Source organism: Galeopterus variegatus, unplaced genomic scaffold (genome assembly GCF_000696425.1).
Source record: "Galeopterus variegatus unplaced genomic scaffold, G_variegatus-3.0.2 Scaffold1528, whole genome shotgun sequence".
NCBI lineage: Eukaryota > Metazoa > Chordata > Mammalia > Dermoptera > Cynocephalidae > Galeopterus > Galeopterus variegatus.
Genome location: NW_007727639.1, coordinates 21,586 through 38,996, shown reverse-complemented (window position 1 = coordinate 38,996; position 17,411 = coordinate 21,586). Strand labels below are relative to the sequence as shown.

The 17,411-nt window shown below is 43.1% G+C and overlaps 1 protein-coding gene across 1 annotated transcript in view; it reads right to left on the bottom strand.

Moving 5' to 3' along the window:
* FHOD3 (formin homology 2 domain containing 3) overlaps window positions 1-17,411 on the bottom strand; it is a 57,719-nt gene that overhangs the window by 24,007 nt on the left and 16,301 nt on the right. Inside the window, exons 4-8 of the mRNA XM_008577531.1 lie at window positions 12,841-13,023; window positions 11,073-11,192; window positions 10,240-10,401; window positions 4,348-4,538; window positions 425-617 (exon numbers count right to left, since the gene is read on the bottom strand). Coding sequence (XP_008575753.1) covers window positions 425-617; window positions 4,348-4,538; window positions 10,240-10,401; window positions 11,073-11,192; window positions 12,841-13,023 — 849 coding nt within the window. The remainder of the gene's footprint in view (window positions 1-424; window positions 618-4,347; window positions 4,539-10,239; window positions 10,402-11,072; window positions 11,193-12,840; window positions 13,024-17,411) is intronic.

Sequence of the window (17,411 nt, the reverse complement as noted above, 5' to 3'; positions counted from 1 at the left end):
AATGGCTGGTCCGTGTGTCAACTGATTGGTTATATAGCATCACTATGAAGATTAAATGCTAGATCAATTCCCAAATCAGTACATTTGTCTTCCTATGATAAGTGGCATTAACTTTTACATTTTTCTTGTCTTCTTTCAATTTTACCCACATCACAGAGATCAAAAACGGAATCAAGCATTTAGTGTCATCAGCATCATATGACACACCAACGTGGGTTACATGTTCCTCTTCAGCCACACATTCTTAGTTTTATGTATTCTCGGTCCTTGTTTGTTCTATAGCAGATTTTCACTGAAACTGTAGAGGAGTAGTTTAAAAGCACTTTTTAAAAGAGGGATTGTTTTTCAAAGCCAAAAAAAAAAAATATGGTTGATCTTACTTTCAAAATAAATGACATTAAGAGACTGATTCCATGAAACTTACATCAGTGATCATCTTCCCTCTCGTCTTATTTCTCTCTCTGTGGTTGGCCCGTTTCTGTTTCTGCTGCAAAACCCTTTCTCTGGTGGTGCGATACTCTAGCGCAAATTCACTAATGATCCTGCAGAACTTGTTTATGTTCACCTCCCGGATGGCGTAAGGCGGATGGCCCATAAAGAGCAGAAAGGAGTGGAATCTGCAAGGAAAAAATAGTAATGGCAATGACTTCGGTGTTAAGGAACCAAAATTAACTGTCTGCAATCTTCCAGTAGGAAACCAATGAGTTGAGCTCTTGGTGCAAGGACATTGTTCATTTTTCACTCCTGGGGATTTTAGTTTTAAGAGTCTTCTCAAATGGAAATGCAAACAGAAATCAAGTTCAACTCACTTCCTCAATGATGGAGGTTTTATGTCTAGGTGGTAGAATTTCAGGAGATTCGTTTTTCATTTATCTATGTATTAATGTTTTTCTAAAATGGATCTGTATAACTTTTGTAAGAAAAATGATAAAGTACTATTTTAAAGAAAATACTGCACAGTTTCTAGATTATACAAGAATTAAATAGGAATGAAATGTTGCTTGGAAATTCCTTTAATGAATACTTGGAGTAGAGATGAGCATATTACATGTAACATGTTCATTGACAGTTTACAAAGAGATGCTTATAAAGTTTTCTGAGAGGGCCGGCCCGTGGCTCACTCAGGAGAGTGTGGTGCTGATAACACCAAGGCCACGGGTTCGGATCCTCTATAAGGATGGCCAGTTAGCTCAGTGGGTGAGCGTGGTGCTGACAACACCAAGCCAAGGGTTGAGATCTCCTTACGTTACCAGTCACCTTTTGAAAATAATAATAATAATAATAAAGTTTTCTGAGTAAATATTTTGAAACATTTTCTTGCAATATTACATAAATCCTAATTTAATTAAGAAACACCAAATGAGCAGAACAAACTAAATTGATTTCATGTACTTAATTTATCATCAAAATTATTCGATTCTATTTGTTTAACAAGAAGATACTGGAAGACAGGGAAATCTTTATGGAACAAACAGTATTACGTAAGTGATACTATTTGTAGAGAAAAACTTTTGGTTTTGTTCATTCTAATCTGTACGGTTTTAATATGGGTGTTTTGTTTTTTTCTAAAATGAGGGACATTGACTTATTCTTTTTGTGAAGAATGATTAAGTAGAATATACAACTTATATTCGACTGGCCCCAACTACCTCTCTGACTTCATCTGTCCTGACTCCAGCTACACGGGACTCCTGTTCATTCCTTCAAAGAAGCCCATCTCATGGCCACAGGCCCATGTGGTGTGTATGCAGGAAACCCTGGAGGGACACAGAGACTGAGGAGCTGACAGCCTGCAAGGCCTGGGGTGGGGAGGGAGGGACAAGGAGTCCATCTAATACCAGCTGTTCCCTATGCCTAGACCAGTCCCCCTGCAGACAGCTGCAGGGATGGCTCTCATCCCACAGGTCTCTGCTCAAGTACCACCTCCTCGGAAAAGCCTTCCCTGACCACTCTACGTAAAACAGCACATTCTCATCACTACCTATCCCCTTAATTCTTAATTCTTATAGTCTTAATTCTTAATTTAATTTAAACTCTTAATTCTTCTTCCTGGTTCTTATTACCACCCGACATTATATATTGGATATATGCTCTGATATGCTGTTGGGATAGGACAGTGTAATGCATAATATGTATTATTTTATCACTATTCGAGATGTGTATGCAGGAAAAATTGAGGGAAGAATCCATCAGCCCACAGCTGGATAACTATTCACCCCATTATTCATATGTTAGTTCTCTGGGTCACCTTTTATACATAAGAACAACCCAATATCCCTTTACCCTCCACATTCTAGAACATTGTTTTGGAACCAGAGGGGATCCAAAGTTAACATACAAATTTGAAATATGATTTAAGCATATATTTTGCAAACAAGTAACAACAAGCAAGTAAAATGCACATCTGAAAGAAGCATCAGACACTTGAAAAGAGAGAGACCCTGTCATCATGACTTCAGAAGAACAAAGCAGGTATGAACTTAGGGCAGTAAAACATTTTTGTTAGTTGAGTTTGTAACTTTTAGTATATGTGACGTGAAGATTTATGGTTACAGACAGGCTGTCTCCCCTCATCAGTACCCCAAGGTAAAAGTCAAACATCTTCAATTTGTTCCATTATCCGCCCTTTTACTGAAGTGTGCTACCGAGTGGGGTATCTGGCCCAGGATGGGGAGGGGTGGGTTTGGGGGCAATGGGATGCCTGCCTAGGTGTTTGTTTTCTGCCTGCCTCTCCCCATGGAATGCCAGCCCATTGCTGTGATTCACGAAGCCTCCCAGAAAGGCTTCCTTCCCAACCTCCCACCTGGGCCCTCTCTCCCCAGTGCCTTTCACAGTGTAACTGCGGCCAAATGAATCCACAGGAATAAGGCAGTGGATCTGTACACCCATAGAGTGGGATTAGGCAGTTAGGACAGCAGTATAAAAGGAAAGGTTACTATCCAAAACAACATTTTTGAAAGCCAGGTTTCTGCCTAAATAGACAGTTATATAGCTACTTAAAACTTTCAGATCTGAAGTCTTATATTTAGGCTGATCTGTATGACCAAAAATTTTCATAAAATTGCTCCAAATGGAAACTGTTTACTTTGTTTTGTTTTGCTTTGTTTTTGTATTTTTTTTAAAAATTGGGAATTCCTTGAGTCATACAAAGCATAGAAGGCCAAAGCAGCTCACATTCCATGCCTCTCCTTTTTAACCATGTTAGAAGCAGTGTATTTAGATTTCAGCAAGAATTTCATAGACAACATTTCTTATATGAGTAATGTCCTTCTATCCTGAGGGCAGCTGGGAGGTCTAGATGGAGTACAGTTAGGAGGATATAGTTAAACAACTAAATTCCAAAAGTACTGATTAATGGATGGTGGTCAACCTGGAGGGAACATTATGTTATTATTTCCATATTTATTTAAAAACTAACCCCTTTTTCTCAACCGTCTGGATCAAGACCCAGGAAGCATGATTATCAAAGCAGCAGATGACACAAGCTGGGAGAGGGCTCACACACAGGTAAGAGAAGCAAGTTTTTAAAAGTTCTCTATGGGTTTAAGGAAGGTAAAAGAAGCAAACAAGGAAACAAGGGGAAGGAGAGAAGAGAAGAAGGGTGGGCAAGGGTCCTACAACCACATTCTGTGACAAAGCAAAGGAGAAGAAAGAGGTGGCACAAGATAGGATATGCCCTGGCCTGGAAAGTTAGAAGACCTGGTTCTAATCCTGGATGGGCCACCACTTACTGGTAGAATAGCCCTGGATAGCCCCAGAGTTGCTCTGGACCCCAGCCAGCCTCCCTGTGGGCAAAGCAAGGTCTGAGACATCACTGCTGTGTCTCCAGAGTCCTGGGTCCTACGACTCTAATAAAGATTGAGGCAGAGGAGAGCACCTGTGCTGGGGCCAGACCCTGTTCAGGCTGGCTGCAGCATAGAGCAGCCGGCAAAGAATCCACAACTGGGAGGTCCACAAACTGCAGATCAGATAAAGGAGGAACTTTTCTAACAAGTAGATCTGACTTGCAAGAACGTGTGCTCTCTGTAGATGAAATTATTTGAGCAGACGCAGAAATGCACGGTTCAAGTTGTCAGAGGTCTTACAGATGCAACTCCTAATCAAATGGGATTTGGGGATCAAATTATCTCAGATTCTTTCCAACTTCAAGATTCAATGGCATCATATTATTGTGTAAAAAAAATTAAGTATCCATGAAACTGTTAAATATCTGTATCCTAGGTGTACTTGCTATGCACCAAGAGCATACAGTAAAATTTTTGTAAATTTAACCTTCAGATCTTGGTTTGCAGAATATTTTAATATGCCATTGTACTGATGTTTCCATAAGTTCCTCAGTCTGCTTACCTGTTAATTATCCTTCTATGGACAATCTTCAAAATTATAATTCGCTCTACACAGTCTTTTAGGAACTCTGACATTCGTTGTTTTAAAACTGGTTTCATTTCATGTTTTGCAATTGCCTTGAGGTGATCCCATGAAGCTTTGCATCTTCTCTCCATCTGACATAAATTATCCTGAAGTTGATCAAAATCAACCTGAAAATCAGAGAGAGGACATTGCAAATGTGCTGAAACAACTGGACACTAACCTGAACTGGGAAACCAAACTGCCTCTGAGAAGAAATAGACATCAAAACCAAATTTGCATCTTTAAATACAAACATATTTATGGTCTAAATATCATTCACATGTGTATTTATTATTGTCTCGACATCAAATTATTTAGTGATAAAAATGTTCTCCAAATAAACCCAATACATGTGTCACTTTTTTTTTTTTTTTGCCTTACTTGGAAAGAAAGCTTAGGGAAGTCTTTGGGAATTGTAAACTAAAACATGATATTAAGGAACCCTAGTACAAGATGAATTGAGTAGATGTCTCATAAAATTCTCAGAGCACTCTTGTTCTTCAGAGATGATATTTCACTAAAGGTTGAGGAATGCATTCTAGTCACACACGGCTGGCTCTGCTATGTGGGGCCAGCTAAGGGCAGCCAGCGTCTCTTCATGGTGATCTCCTTCATAATTTGTGTAACAAAATTATTTTATTCCTCTGCTCACTCCCTTGTTCAACCAACACTCATAGAGAAACTCATACACATGTTCCTGTACCAGGCACTAAGAACACAAAGACAAACGCTGAATGAGACTAAATTCTTGTCTGCAAAAAGGCTCACTGTATACACGGGTGATCACTAAGCCCTGAAGGGTGTACAGCACCCCCCGGGCAGCGGTACACAGGCAGCATGTGTCCTTGTGTGTGTGTGTGTTTGCATGCATGAGGTCTTGCCAGCACACACAAATCACACATTCAGAGAACAGATGTGACAGAGCACTGTGTATCCAGGGAAGTGCGAACAGTTTGGATTGACTGAAGTGGCCTGAGGTGAGGCTTTCTGTGGTAATGCTTTCACAGAATTTCTAGAATAAAAGTTACATGAATCAGAGCTACTTAGTCATGAAAAAAAATACACTCAAGGGCCGTATTTAATAGAAGGATATGTAAGATGGGAAAAGAAATTGAGAAGGATGGGAGAAGGGGAAGAAATAATTAAACAAATGGGTGAAACTGAAGGGAGGGGACTGAGGTGGATGGAGAGGGAGCCGTGGTGGGAAGGAGTAAGAGTGGGGCAAGCAGAAGTCAGAGAAAGCAGACGAAGATGCATGGAGGTGAGCTGCCATTGCTTAGATGCAATGACCGTGGTCATGAGAGCAGGGCCTGGACGAGAACACCGGCAGCAGACTTGCTGGAGTGACCTCAGACCCCTGCCCCCACTCAAAAGGACAGCGGAGGGATCAAGTTAACAAAGGTGGCTTCTTTGAGAGGACGTGTGGCACCCAACAGGATGAAGACACACTGACCACAGGGGATGCCACATGCCCTGGATTTCTTGATGCTGTAGAGCCAAAAAGGGAAGGCAAGCTCAGGCAGAGCCCTGGGCTTCAGGGAAGCAGAAGGTTCATGGCACTTTGAGGAAAATGATTTGTCTGAAACCAAAGGAATCCTGGGTCCAGATAGAAAAGGCTTCCTTATGATATAAATGTAGTTAGGGGGAAAAAATCTAGCATTCAGCTAGACTGGGGCCGGCCCGGTGGCGCACTGGAGAGTGTGCCGCCTGGGAGTGCGGCGGTGCTCCCGTCGAGGGTTCAGATCCCATGTGGAGACCGGTTCCCGCTCACTGGCTGAGCGTGGTGCGGGCACAACACTGAGGGTTGCGATCCCGTTGCCGGTCCCCGGTATGGGTGCGACACCGAGGGTTGCGATCCCGTTACCAGTCAGTAAGAAAGACAAAAAGGGAAAAAAAAAATGCAGACTGAGTAGAGAAGGACTGAAGAGTTCAAAGCATAAGTCTAGGAAAGGATTCAGATGACTTGAGATTGACAAGTAGCATCTATGAGGTTTTAAGCAAAATCAAGCTGAGCAGAGTTAGTGTAGCAGGTCTATGACTCTGTGGATCTGTCCCCATTTGCATCTGGCAGCTGCCTTGACCCACAGTAAAATAACTTCAGTTCAGCTCAAACATGTCCCCAGCAGCTCTGTGCAGTCCAACCAGATGATGCTTGCCCAGCAGGGCAGTAGGCACACAGCGGGCAGGCAGACATGATGCAAGATGGGTTTTGATGGAAAGAGCCCACTGTGAACCCCTAAGGTGGTGGCAGAAGAAAGTAACCACACTGCCAATGGAAACCAGGTGGGGAACATTGTGTCCCGAAGCGGTTTGAGATTGAGCTTAATGTAGTGTCTTTTGCAGAGGCCTGGAAAGTTCCCTCGCTGGCTGCCACCTGAGGACCATGCAAAGATCTAAGAGGCACACATGATCTGAGTCTTTACAGTGACCCATGACCTCAGATTCTGTTATGAGCCTTGTTTCATAAGGGAGAAACAAGGGTAGAGAGGGAGAAAAAGGGGTAGAGAGCTTGCAGAACTTGTGAGAGACCACACAGCTGGTAGTGGTGGGCCTAGGATTCGAGCCTGGGTCTCTCTGGCTTCAGAGTCTGAGGCCTCAACCATCACACCTTAAGCCAAGGTTTGTCTGTAAAAACTTCCACTCCAGGGAGAGAGCTGGCCTGCCTTCTGTTGTGAGAAGGAAGTCCTCTCCCGAGGACTGCTCCATATGTGCCACTTTCTGTCTGTAGGAAGACATGTGTGCTGGGCCACCAAGCAAAACCAAGTCTTACCAAGTCTGCCTGGGATGCTGGGAGACAGTGCAGGGATGAGGGCAGGGGCGGCAGCTGCAGAGGGATGTGGTGGAGAATGCACACAGTATGAGAAAGGTGGTACTCGAAACATATGTTGCAAATTCCCTGACACTCCTTCAAATGTAGACTTATTCCCTTTCCTTTGATGTGAGCCATCTTTAGTGACTTTCTTCTAGTGATTGGAATGTGGAGGCTGGGTCAGACAAAGGACAGAGCCCCCACCTGTCTCTCTCTCTCTCTCAGATCACTCCTTCTGGGGAGACCATCTGCCATGTCATGAGGACACTCCAGGAGCCCTGGGAGAGGCCCACGTGGGAAGGGATTGAGACAGCCCTCTAACAACCCAGCCCCAGGCGAGCCTTCAGACAATTGCAGCATAGCTAACATCTTGTCTGAATGCTCACAAGAGACCTTGAGACAGAACCACACATGAAATAATGTATCTTGTCATCTGTTATGGATTGAATTGTGTCACTCCCAAATTCATACCTTGAAGTTCTAAAGACTAGTATCTCAGAATGTGTCTTTTTTTGGAAATAGGGTCATTGCAGGTGTAATTAGTTAAGTTGGGATGAGGTCACACTGGAGTAGGATGGGCCCCTAATCCAATATGACTGGTGTCATTATAAGAAAGGGAAATCTGGACGCAGACACACAGAGAGAACACCATGTGAAGAAGGCAGAGATGGGGTGATTGCCAGTAAACCACCAGAAGCTAAGAGAAAGACATGGAACAGATTCTCCCTCACAGTCCTCAGAGGGAAGCAACCCTGCCAACACCTTGATTTCAGACTTCTGGCCTCCAGAACAGCAAGACACTACATTTCTGTTATTGTAAGCTGCCCAGTTTGTAGTATACTTTGTTACAGCAGCCCTAGGAAACTAATATATTGTGTTAAGCCACCAGTTTTTAGGACGATTTGTTACACAGCTGTAGATAACTAATACAAGTAGGTTAAAGGCAAGGAAGGGGACACTGCATTGTCACTAGGAGCCGTGGGGGTCAGGGTCAGTGATCACTTGTCACTGTTGCTCTTTGAAATCTGAATTAAGTGGTTAACAAGCTGCATGAGTCTGTGAAGTCCCACTCTGCTAGCAGTGAACAGAACTGTCCCCACCTTGGCCCATTTCTGCCAGCCTCTGGTGGAAGACAGTTTTCTGCAGATGCCAGAGCAAACCTGCCCCTCGGCGGTTGCAGTGGTGAGGCCCAAAGTGTGGTACCCCGGAGGATGGGTGATTGTAGCTGGGGCTGGGGTTTCCTGAAGCTTATTTTGTACCTGTCTGCACAGAAGGGCCCCTAACACCCACGGAGGCTTTGGGAGCAAAATCTGAGAAGAGGAGGTAGACGGCCTCCTGCTGCAGGTCACAGGGGTCTGGGTCAATGGTCATCTTCGGGAATTGCCAAAGTTAACGGGTAGGTAGTCTGCAGTTCTGGCTTGCGCAGCCAATCTTGAGGCAAAGATAAGTTATTTAGTTATAGTAGCTACCTGATAACTAAAACGCCAGCAAGCTTTTGGGAAAGATCTGATATTGAAGGGGCCCAAAGCAGTCACCGAGGTCCAGAATGGTGTCGGGACTCCTGGGCCAGGGCTGCTCTTGTTACAAGCAGACTTCCCCTGGGGAAGGCCCTGGGTAAAACCAAAGGCTACATGTGAAAAGGAGACTGGTATGTTCTGGGTGGTTCTGGAAACAGGACCAAGGTGAAGGGGATCCAGACAGCCAGGCAGACCTTGTTTCAAATAGTTATTCCTAACAAAACTGTCTTTGGGGGAGATGCTTACAGGGGATGTTGGAGCAACAACTAGAGGACTCTCTGCTGGGGTACTCAGAGGGGTTTTTGCCTTGGTTAGGATATTAAAGTAGTATTGTAAAGACCTCAGAACAGTGCCTGTCACAGAGTAACATGACACAAGTTCCTGTTAAATAGAGGACTCTGTGTGCTAAGAGGCTCTCGGTTAGTGCTCTGCGTTGGAGTAACACTGGCTAAGCCTCTTTTTGTCTCAGGACAGGTCTACTGTCAGGCCAGCTCAGGGCCCCCCTGCTCAGTGTAGCTGACAGCTGCCAGCCCGTGGCTCCTGAGGCAGGTGAAGGAGGCTCCCAGCCACCAGGTCCCCACAAGCCAGTTCTGTGGGAGAAGGCAGAGAGAGGGAGCTCTCCTTGAAGGAGACCTTAGCAGCCCCCTTCCCATCCCAGGCCCCATCTACCTAACACCCACTCTGCTCCTCTGGTGGATTCCAACATGTCCACACTTTCAGCTCCTGCTTCCCAGCCTGGGTTGTTTCCAGGAGTTTCCTCCATGCTGGCCTGATTCCTGCACCCTACCCTATTCAAGGTCCCCGCCCCCCATCCCGCAGTGAGCTTCCTGTGCTCCCAAGGCCTCCACATCTCCCAGTCTTGGTGTGTTTAGGATTCCTCCAGCGGTTGTTCAGCCCAGTGATGCTCCTCACTACTGAGACCATCACTTTTCCAATAAACCACAGCTCATGAAGATACTACCCCTGCACTCCCTTTAAGGGTGTGCAGCTAAGGGGCCAGTGCTATATACTGTTTACAGCCCTATAAAAATGTCCCCTCTGCATAAGATCACAGGGATGTTTGGGAGCAGAGGCCAGACGTGCTCTCTGTTTCCTGGCTCCACACCTCACTGCAAGGTCCTATGGACATCTTAGGAGGAGCCAAATCACATGTTTTGGACACGTTTGCCCACCTAAAACAAGCTGTGCAGTAGTAGTGTTCTGGACAATCCAGCCTGGTGAGTCACACTGCTCACCAGCGGCTGTGGAGTGAGCACTGGGATGGCAGGCTCGCTCACATACCTCAGTAGGAAAGAATCTGACCGAGAACCAGAGATAGGAAAAAAATCTTAAAAGTTCATTAGAAATGGCACAAAGCGAATCATAGTCACAGACACTAGAGCAGGGAATGCAGGCAGCACTTGAACGTCTTACTTAATAGAGCTTGTGTGCCTCAGAGATGACTGATAAAGATCCAACAGCTGAGGCCGAGGCAGGTCTGCTCCTCAGTGTCCTTGGACGTACCTTGGCTGACCTGGTGATGGCCCCGATCTCCGAGTACAGATCGGAGCTGTCTGGGAAGTTTTCCACCACCATGGTGCACACATGATGGAGAAGCGACTGCTTGTGCACTGTGTCTTTGACTTCTGGAACTTTCTCGAGGTAGCTTAACTCAAATGCTTTGGCCTGTTCGGTGAACATTAAAGATGGGAAGAACAAATTTTATGTAAGCTCTTAGAATAGCACAGAAGGTTAGAATCAATGCCTGGCTGTAGTAGCTCAATATTGAGTTTCTCAGGCCACATGTTCCATCATCCCTAGCTGATCACACGTGGGCCAGCCACACTGAGAATGAAGTGCCACCTGCCACGTGCCAGGGCTCACCCCTAAGTCCGGGTGCCTTAGGACAGTCCCCAGCATCTGCGTCTCTACAGCCTCTTCCTCCCCTTCTCCTGCTGTTTATCTATTCCCAGCCACAGCTAGGCCAATGAGAAAAAAAGTTGTTTTTTTAAAGGACCAGAGTGTGTATGAGCACAAATATTTGAGCGATAAGCTCAGGAAAAGAAAAGAAACCAGGGCAGAAGAAAATTCCCCAATGTCAATTTTGACAGTAGCCACACTTCATAAGGAATAGTGTGCTTATTTTTCTAGGTTTTCTTATTAATAGCAAGATACAGACTCAAATAAATAAGCCCTGATATTTTAAGGACAAAATTTCTTCTACATTTTCAGCAAGAAGATACAAAAGTTGTTTGTTCTATTGTGCTCTGTGGGATCAGAGATACAAACTCCATCAGCAAATGACAGGCAGGGATTCTGTGACGGGGGGCGAGAAGATAAGGATGGGGAAGACTTACATTTGTTCCATTTAGAAAGTTCCCGATGGCTAAGAGAGTAGACAGGATAAAGCCCAAAGTTTTATTGTTCTCCAATTGGTCTATGCCTTCCTTCAGGTCCAAAAGTGGTTCCGCCACTTCCTTTCAGTTAAAAAAAATATATACACATATATATATAAGATGGCAAAAAGAGTGTACATTTCGCCTTGTTTTTTTAAAAAATTTTTCCTATAAGAAAATAGCAAGTGGATTTCCCCCCAGCACAAGGAGATCCCATGAGATGGGCGTGCACTCACAGGTATGGGAAAGTGCCAAAGGGTAGCAGGGAGGGAGTCTAATCCTGAGTCTCTGCAGTAGAGACCAGACAAAGCTCGTGCTGGGGTGACAAACGCTCTGCCTTAGCCCTCCTCTTGCCCATTGTCCAAACCCACACAGGACTCTTAGGTCACACCCTCCTCTCATGCTCTCTCCTGATGATGGCTGACTTCTGTGACATTTTTCCCATGTTCCTTCAGCATCTGGCCCACAGTCTTCCTCTTTGCCTGTCCTTCTTCCAGGGAGATGACACTGAAAACTGTGGCCTCACTGTGCCTGGACCACCCACATCTCCTCCCCTCTAGGCACCCCTGTTAGCCTGGGCTACTCACTCACTAGAAGGCCACCGTCCTTGTTGCTCCCACCACCTTCATAACTCCCTCAGACCTCAAGCCTTCTCTGTGGCCTCCTGGCCTCAATCTCCCCTTCCCCCCCACTGTCATTCTGTGCCCTCACTTCCACATGCTTCCTGAGGCTCTCCCCTAGCCTGAGGCTCTCCCCTAGGTGCATCCCAAAGCCAGAGGTTTAGCTTCAGTCTCTCCAGCCCAGCTTCTGCCAATCCCCAACCAATGCTAAACCAAATATCTGTTTCCTTCATGATGGTACTTGGCTAGAGAAAGTCACCTAAGAGTGCTGACTGACTTTGTGACCAAGTTATACCAGTCACCTAAGTAGTTCTAGGTGTCTTCATCTCTGCTTGATTCCCTAATGAATTCATATATAATACTTTCCTCCTGAAGGCCCCCAAATTTACTGCAATCTATCTGGCCTTCAGTATAGGGCCTTCCCACCCTCTTTGCTGGAAGATGGAGACCATGCAGCCTCTCAAGCTGGACTTTTGAATATCTCCTCTGGGCACTTCCTCTCAACTAAGCTCCCCTGAAGTTCAATTTCCATCTCTCCTTTTTCTGCTCCACCGGTTCCTTCTGTCCAGCCTGGCCCAGTCCAGAGAGGATGCCTGTGTGCTCCGCTTCCAGCTCCAGGGGAGTCTCCCCATGCCTTCCTCGTCAAGGCCCCCTTCCTTCTACTCTCCTCTCAACCTCCTGCAATCTGCCCCATCTTCAACTTTCTGCTGAGGATATCCCTCCAAGGGACCCAAGGTCCTGCTAACTGCCACAGTCAATGGCAGTTTAAGTGATTATCGTCAGGTGAAGGATTACAGAACTTGTTCCACACTGTGCTTTTCCATATTTTCCAAGTTCTCTACAATAAAATAAAGAGTGTGAAAAAAACTTAACTTTTTAAAATCAGTCATTGGTGATTTGTGACAATCAAGTGTGTGAGGCTGGTGCCAGGCAGATGCTTTAGAATGACCCTCCTTGGCAGGCTGCTGATCACTTTGTGTAGACACAACCTCATCATCATCAACTCACCCTCCAAACTCTGAGTCAAGAATGACACCTCACTACCAATGAAGACCTGGCTTTCTCGACACTGGATGTGGGATCAGCTGCCTCTCACACTGAGCACTTACCCTTTCTGTAGTTTCATAATCCACTTTGAATGCCCAGAGGTGCAGCCGAGCCGAGAGCTCGCTGATGGAGGACAACGTCAGGAGGAACTGCTCTGCGCTGCCCAAGGGCACTTCGGGGTTGGCCAGCTGAGCTTCCTGGATTTTCTGCTTCTCCTCTTCGGTGGGAATCATGGTTAGAATTTTCTAGAAAGATGGGACGCTATATTATATTCTCTCTTAGGGATGGACCCTATGCCACCCCTTCAATGTTCTCAAATTCATATTACAATATTCTAGCCAGGTAGTATTAGTGTTTTAAAAATTATATACAGGTGTTATATTGTCATAAACCAAATACACTTTAAGCAACTTGCCCAAAATTTTCTGGGTTTTGCACATGAAGGATAGTCTAGTCAAGAAACGGGGATGGGAGGTGAGAGAAAGGTGAAAGGTAAGACATAAGATTAGAGACCAACTCCTTGTTCCCTCGGAAATAGAGTAAAACATGTCAAGAATATATGCTCTGCAGCATTTCTCATGAATTAATTTAAGAGTTTACAAAATGAATCATTTTCAAAGAACTCAGATTGACTCTTGTTCATGTGACATATTATAATGTTAACTATTTTAACTATATTTCAAAATAAATAGAAATGATAGAACTTTAAATAATATCAAACTCAAGTCTGAATAAAAAAATTAATGATGGTATTTATAAAGAGCAATGCCTACCTACGAATGAAAAAAGTATATCTTTTTGCTTTTGATACTGGTAAAAATCTGTTGTAGAAGGCAGAGAAGGCAAAAAGGCAACAGAATGATTCTTATAGGTTCAAATTCCTTCGTGATTACAGTTTTCAAAAGGTAAAAATTCCCATGTCCCCTCTTAACATTCCTATATTAATATTGTATGGAAATCCTAGCCAGGCACATAAAAGAAATAAAAGACATACATACTGGAAAGGAAAAAAATAAAACTGCTCATATTCATGGATGACATGATTGTCTGCACAGAACATTGTAAGGAATCTACAAAAAACCTCTAAAACAATAAAGTGAGTTTAACAATCATGTATGATTTAAGGTTCATACACAATAATCCATTTTACTCCTATATGTTGATAATAATCCAAAAAAAATTAAATGCTATTTACAATGAAATACATAGGTTTAAATCTAACAAATCATGTATAGTATCTGCATGCTGGATACTAGAGAATGCTGATGAAAGCAATCAAAGAAGATTTAATAAATGAGTGGAGAGACATACTGTATTCATGGATTGAAAGACTCAATACAGTCAAGATGTTAATTTTCCCCAAATTAATCTCTAGATTTAACTCAATTTCCATCAAAATACCAACATGATTTTTTTTTTTTGTAGATGTAGACAAGCTGATTATAAAAGTTATATGGTAAGGCAGAAGAACTAAAACAACCAAAATGAATTTGAAAAAGAATAACCTTGAAGGAATAACACTACCTTAAGAACTATAAAGTTATAGAAATGAAGACAGAGTGGCATTGGCAAAAGGACAGACACACAGATCAATGGGACAGAACAGACAGTCCAGAAATATAACATATGTGTACGGCCCATTGACTTTTGACAAAGGTGCAAAGTCATTTCAATGGAGAAAGGTTAGTATTTTCAACAAATGGTCTTGAAATAACTAGACTCCATATGCAAAATAATGAACCTCAACTTAAGCCTTATACCTTACACATGAACAAATTCAAAATGGATAACAGATCTAAAAGCAAAATGTAACACTATAGAACTTTCAGAAGGAAACATAGGAGAAAATCTTTGTGACCCATCTTAAGCAAACAATTCTTTGACATAATACCAGGAAGAATAGGTTGATAAACTGAACTTCATCTAAACTAAAAACTTTGCTCTGTGAAAGATACTGTTAAGAGAATAAAAAGGCCAAGGTCATGGGTTTGTATCCTTGCACCTGCTAGCTGCTAAAAACAAAACAAAAGAGAGAATAAAAAGGCAAGCTATAGTTCCTCAAAAGATTAAACAGAGTTACCATATGACCTAGCAATTGCATTTCTGGGTATCACCCTAGAAACATGAAAACTTATGTTCGTACAAAAACTCATACGTGAATACTCGTCTTTGTAGTAGCTTTATTCATAACTGCCCCAAACTGGACCAAGCTAACTATTCTTCAGAGGCGGAGTAGATAAACTGAGGTACATCTCTACAATGGAATACTGCTCAGCAACAAAAAGGAACAAACTATAGATACTTACAATGGCTTGGACGAATCTCAAAGGTATCCTGCTGAGTGACAGAAGTCAGTCTTAAAAGGTCACACACCGTATGACCCCTTCTATGGGGCATTCTTGAAAAAACTACAGATGGAGATATATTAGTGGATGCCAGGGGCTAGAGGTGGGTTGAAGTTGCAACCACTAAAGTGCAGCACAGGAGTTTTTTAGGGAAATGGAAGTTTTAAATCCTGATTGCAGCAATCATTGCATGAGTTCCTGCACGATTTATTTAATTTAATTAATTCATTTATTTCAAATATTCATGAGATAGAAAGCTGATTGTCCACCCTCCTGCCCATGATGTACGGGCCAGATTCATATTGGGGACATACCCATTACCAGAAATTGCTTTTGTACCCTTTGTCCCCTTCCAAATATCTCCCAACCTCCCTCCCCATCCCCCCTCAACTTCAACTTGTAGCCCTAGGAATGTTTCCTCCCTCTGTTGGACCATGGGACTACTGTGGTCTTTCTTTCCTGCCCTCCTTTCTCTCTTAGCTCCCACATATTTGTGAGCACATGAGGTATTTAACCCTCTGTGCTTTGCTTGTTTCACTCAACATAAGTTTCTCCAGGTTCATCCACACTGTTGCAAATGGTAGTATTTCATTCTTTTCTATGGCAATAGAGTAGTATTCCATAGTGTATATATATAACACAGTTTCCTTATGGACATTTAGGGTGTTCCATATCTTGGCTATTGTAAACAGAGCTGCAGTAAACATGGGAGTGTAAGTATCTCTTCAACATGATGATTTCCATTCCTCTGGATATATACCCAGAAGAGGGATTGCTGGATCATGTGGAAGATCTATCTGTAGTTGTTTGAGAAACCTCCATACTGTTTTCCATAGTGGCTGTATTAATTTACATTCCCACCAACAGTGCAGTAGTGTTCCCTTCTCTCCACACCCTCACCAGCATTTGTTATTCACAGTCTTTTTGATCATAGCCAGTCTAACTGGGCTGAGGTGGTATCTCAGTGTGGTTTTAATTTGCATTTCCCTGATGACTAGTGATGTTGAGCATTTTTTCATGTATCCGTTGGCCATTTGTATGTCTTCCTTTGAAAAATTTCTATTCAGCTCCTTTGCCCATTTTTTAATTGGGTCATTTATTTTTTTTACTGTATAATTGTCTGAGTTCTACATATATTCTGGATATTAGTCCCTTGTTGGATGCATAGTTGGCAAAATTTTCTCCCACTCTGTAGGTTGTCTTTTCACTCTGTTGATTGTTTCTTTTGCTGTGCAGAAGCTTTTTAGTTTGATACAGTCCCATTTGTTTATTTTTTCTTTTGCTGCTTGTGCTTTTGGGCTCATGTTCATAAAGCCTATGCCCAGACCTAACTGCTGAAGTGTTTCATCTATATTTTCCCTTAGTAATTTTACAGTTTTGGGTCTTATACCTAGATCTTTAATCCATTTTGAATTGATTTTAGTGTATGGTGAGAAATGCATATCTAGTTTCATTCTTCTGCATATGGATATCCGGTTTTCCCAGCACCACTTGTTGAAAAGGCAATCTCCTGCACATTTTAAAACTTAGAGCTGTACACACACAAAAAAGCAACTGTAGTCTATACTTGCTCAAAAACAAATAACAAAATAAGAAACTAGACATTTGACACCATAGTCACCAAACATGCAGATGTTTACACAATTGTGCATCAGGATGTGTCTGGGTGGGTACGAGTAGCCCTGGGATTGATGATAGTGTTAACGGGCAGGGCTGTCTCAGTATTCTATCAGAAGCCAGTGATGCAAAACTGCATTGAAGACATGTGAATTCTGTGCTGCAGTCAGCATGGTGAGACCCTCAGATACCTCCCCTTACAACTTTCTCTTCATCGTGGTTCCACTGAGGCTATGTGGGTGGAATCTGGGCATCAGCGAAGATATTTAGGGACCATGCTTCTTCCTGCCTACCTCCTGGCTCATGCCCCCCACACCCTCGTCTACACAGCTGGGACTAAAAAATAACCAAAGCAATTCAGGCAGATGCCACTTCTTTAAAAACATCCGTGATTTGAACTCAACTAGTTTTCAAAACAAAAACCTAACTAAAATTTTTATTTTAATTTCCCTAATGCTGAAACTGTTTTAGGCATGACAAGAATTCCAAAACAAAAAACTGTCAATGTTTTTTATAACCTTCAGAAGGCACTTTTGCACGATGCCTTTTGTTGCTTTGTTCCTTTGAGAAAGTAATCACTCTTACTTTTGTTTTTCACCTCCCTGAGTAACTTAAACCATTTGTTCACTGTTGAAGATTTATGAGGTTGCCATCTGCCAGTTTACTCTTTT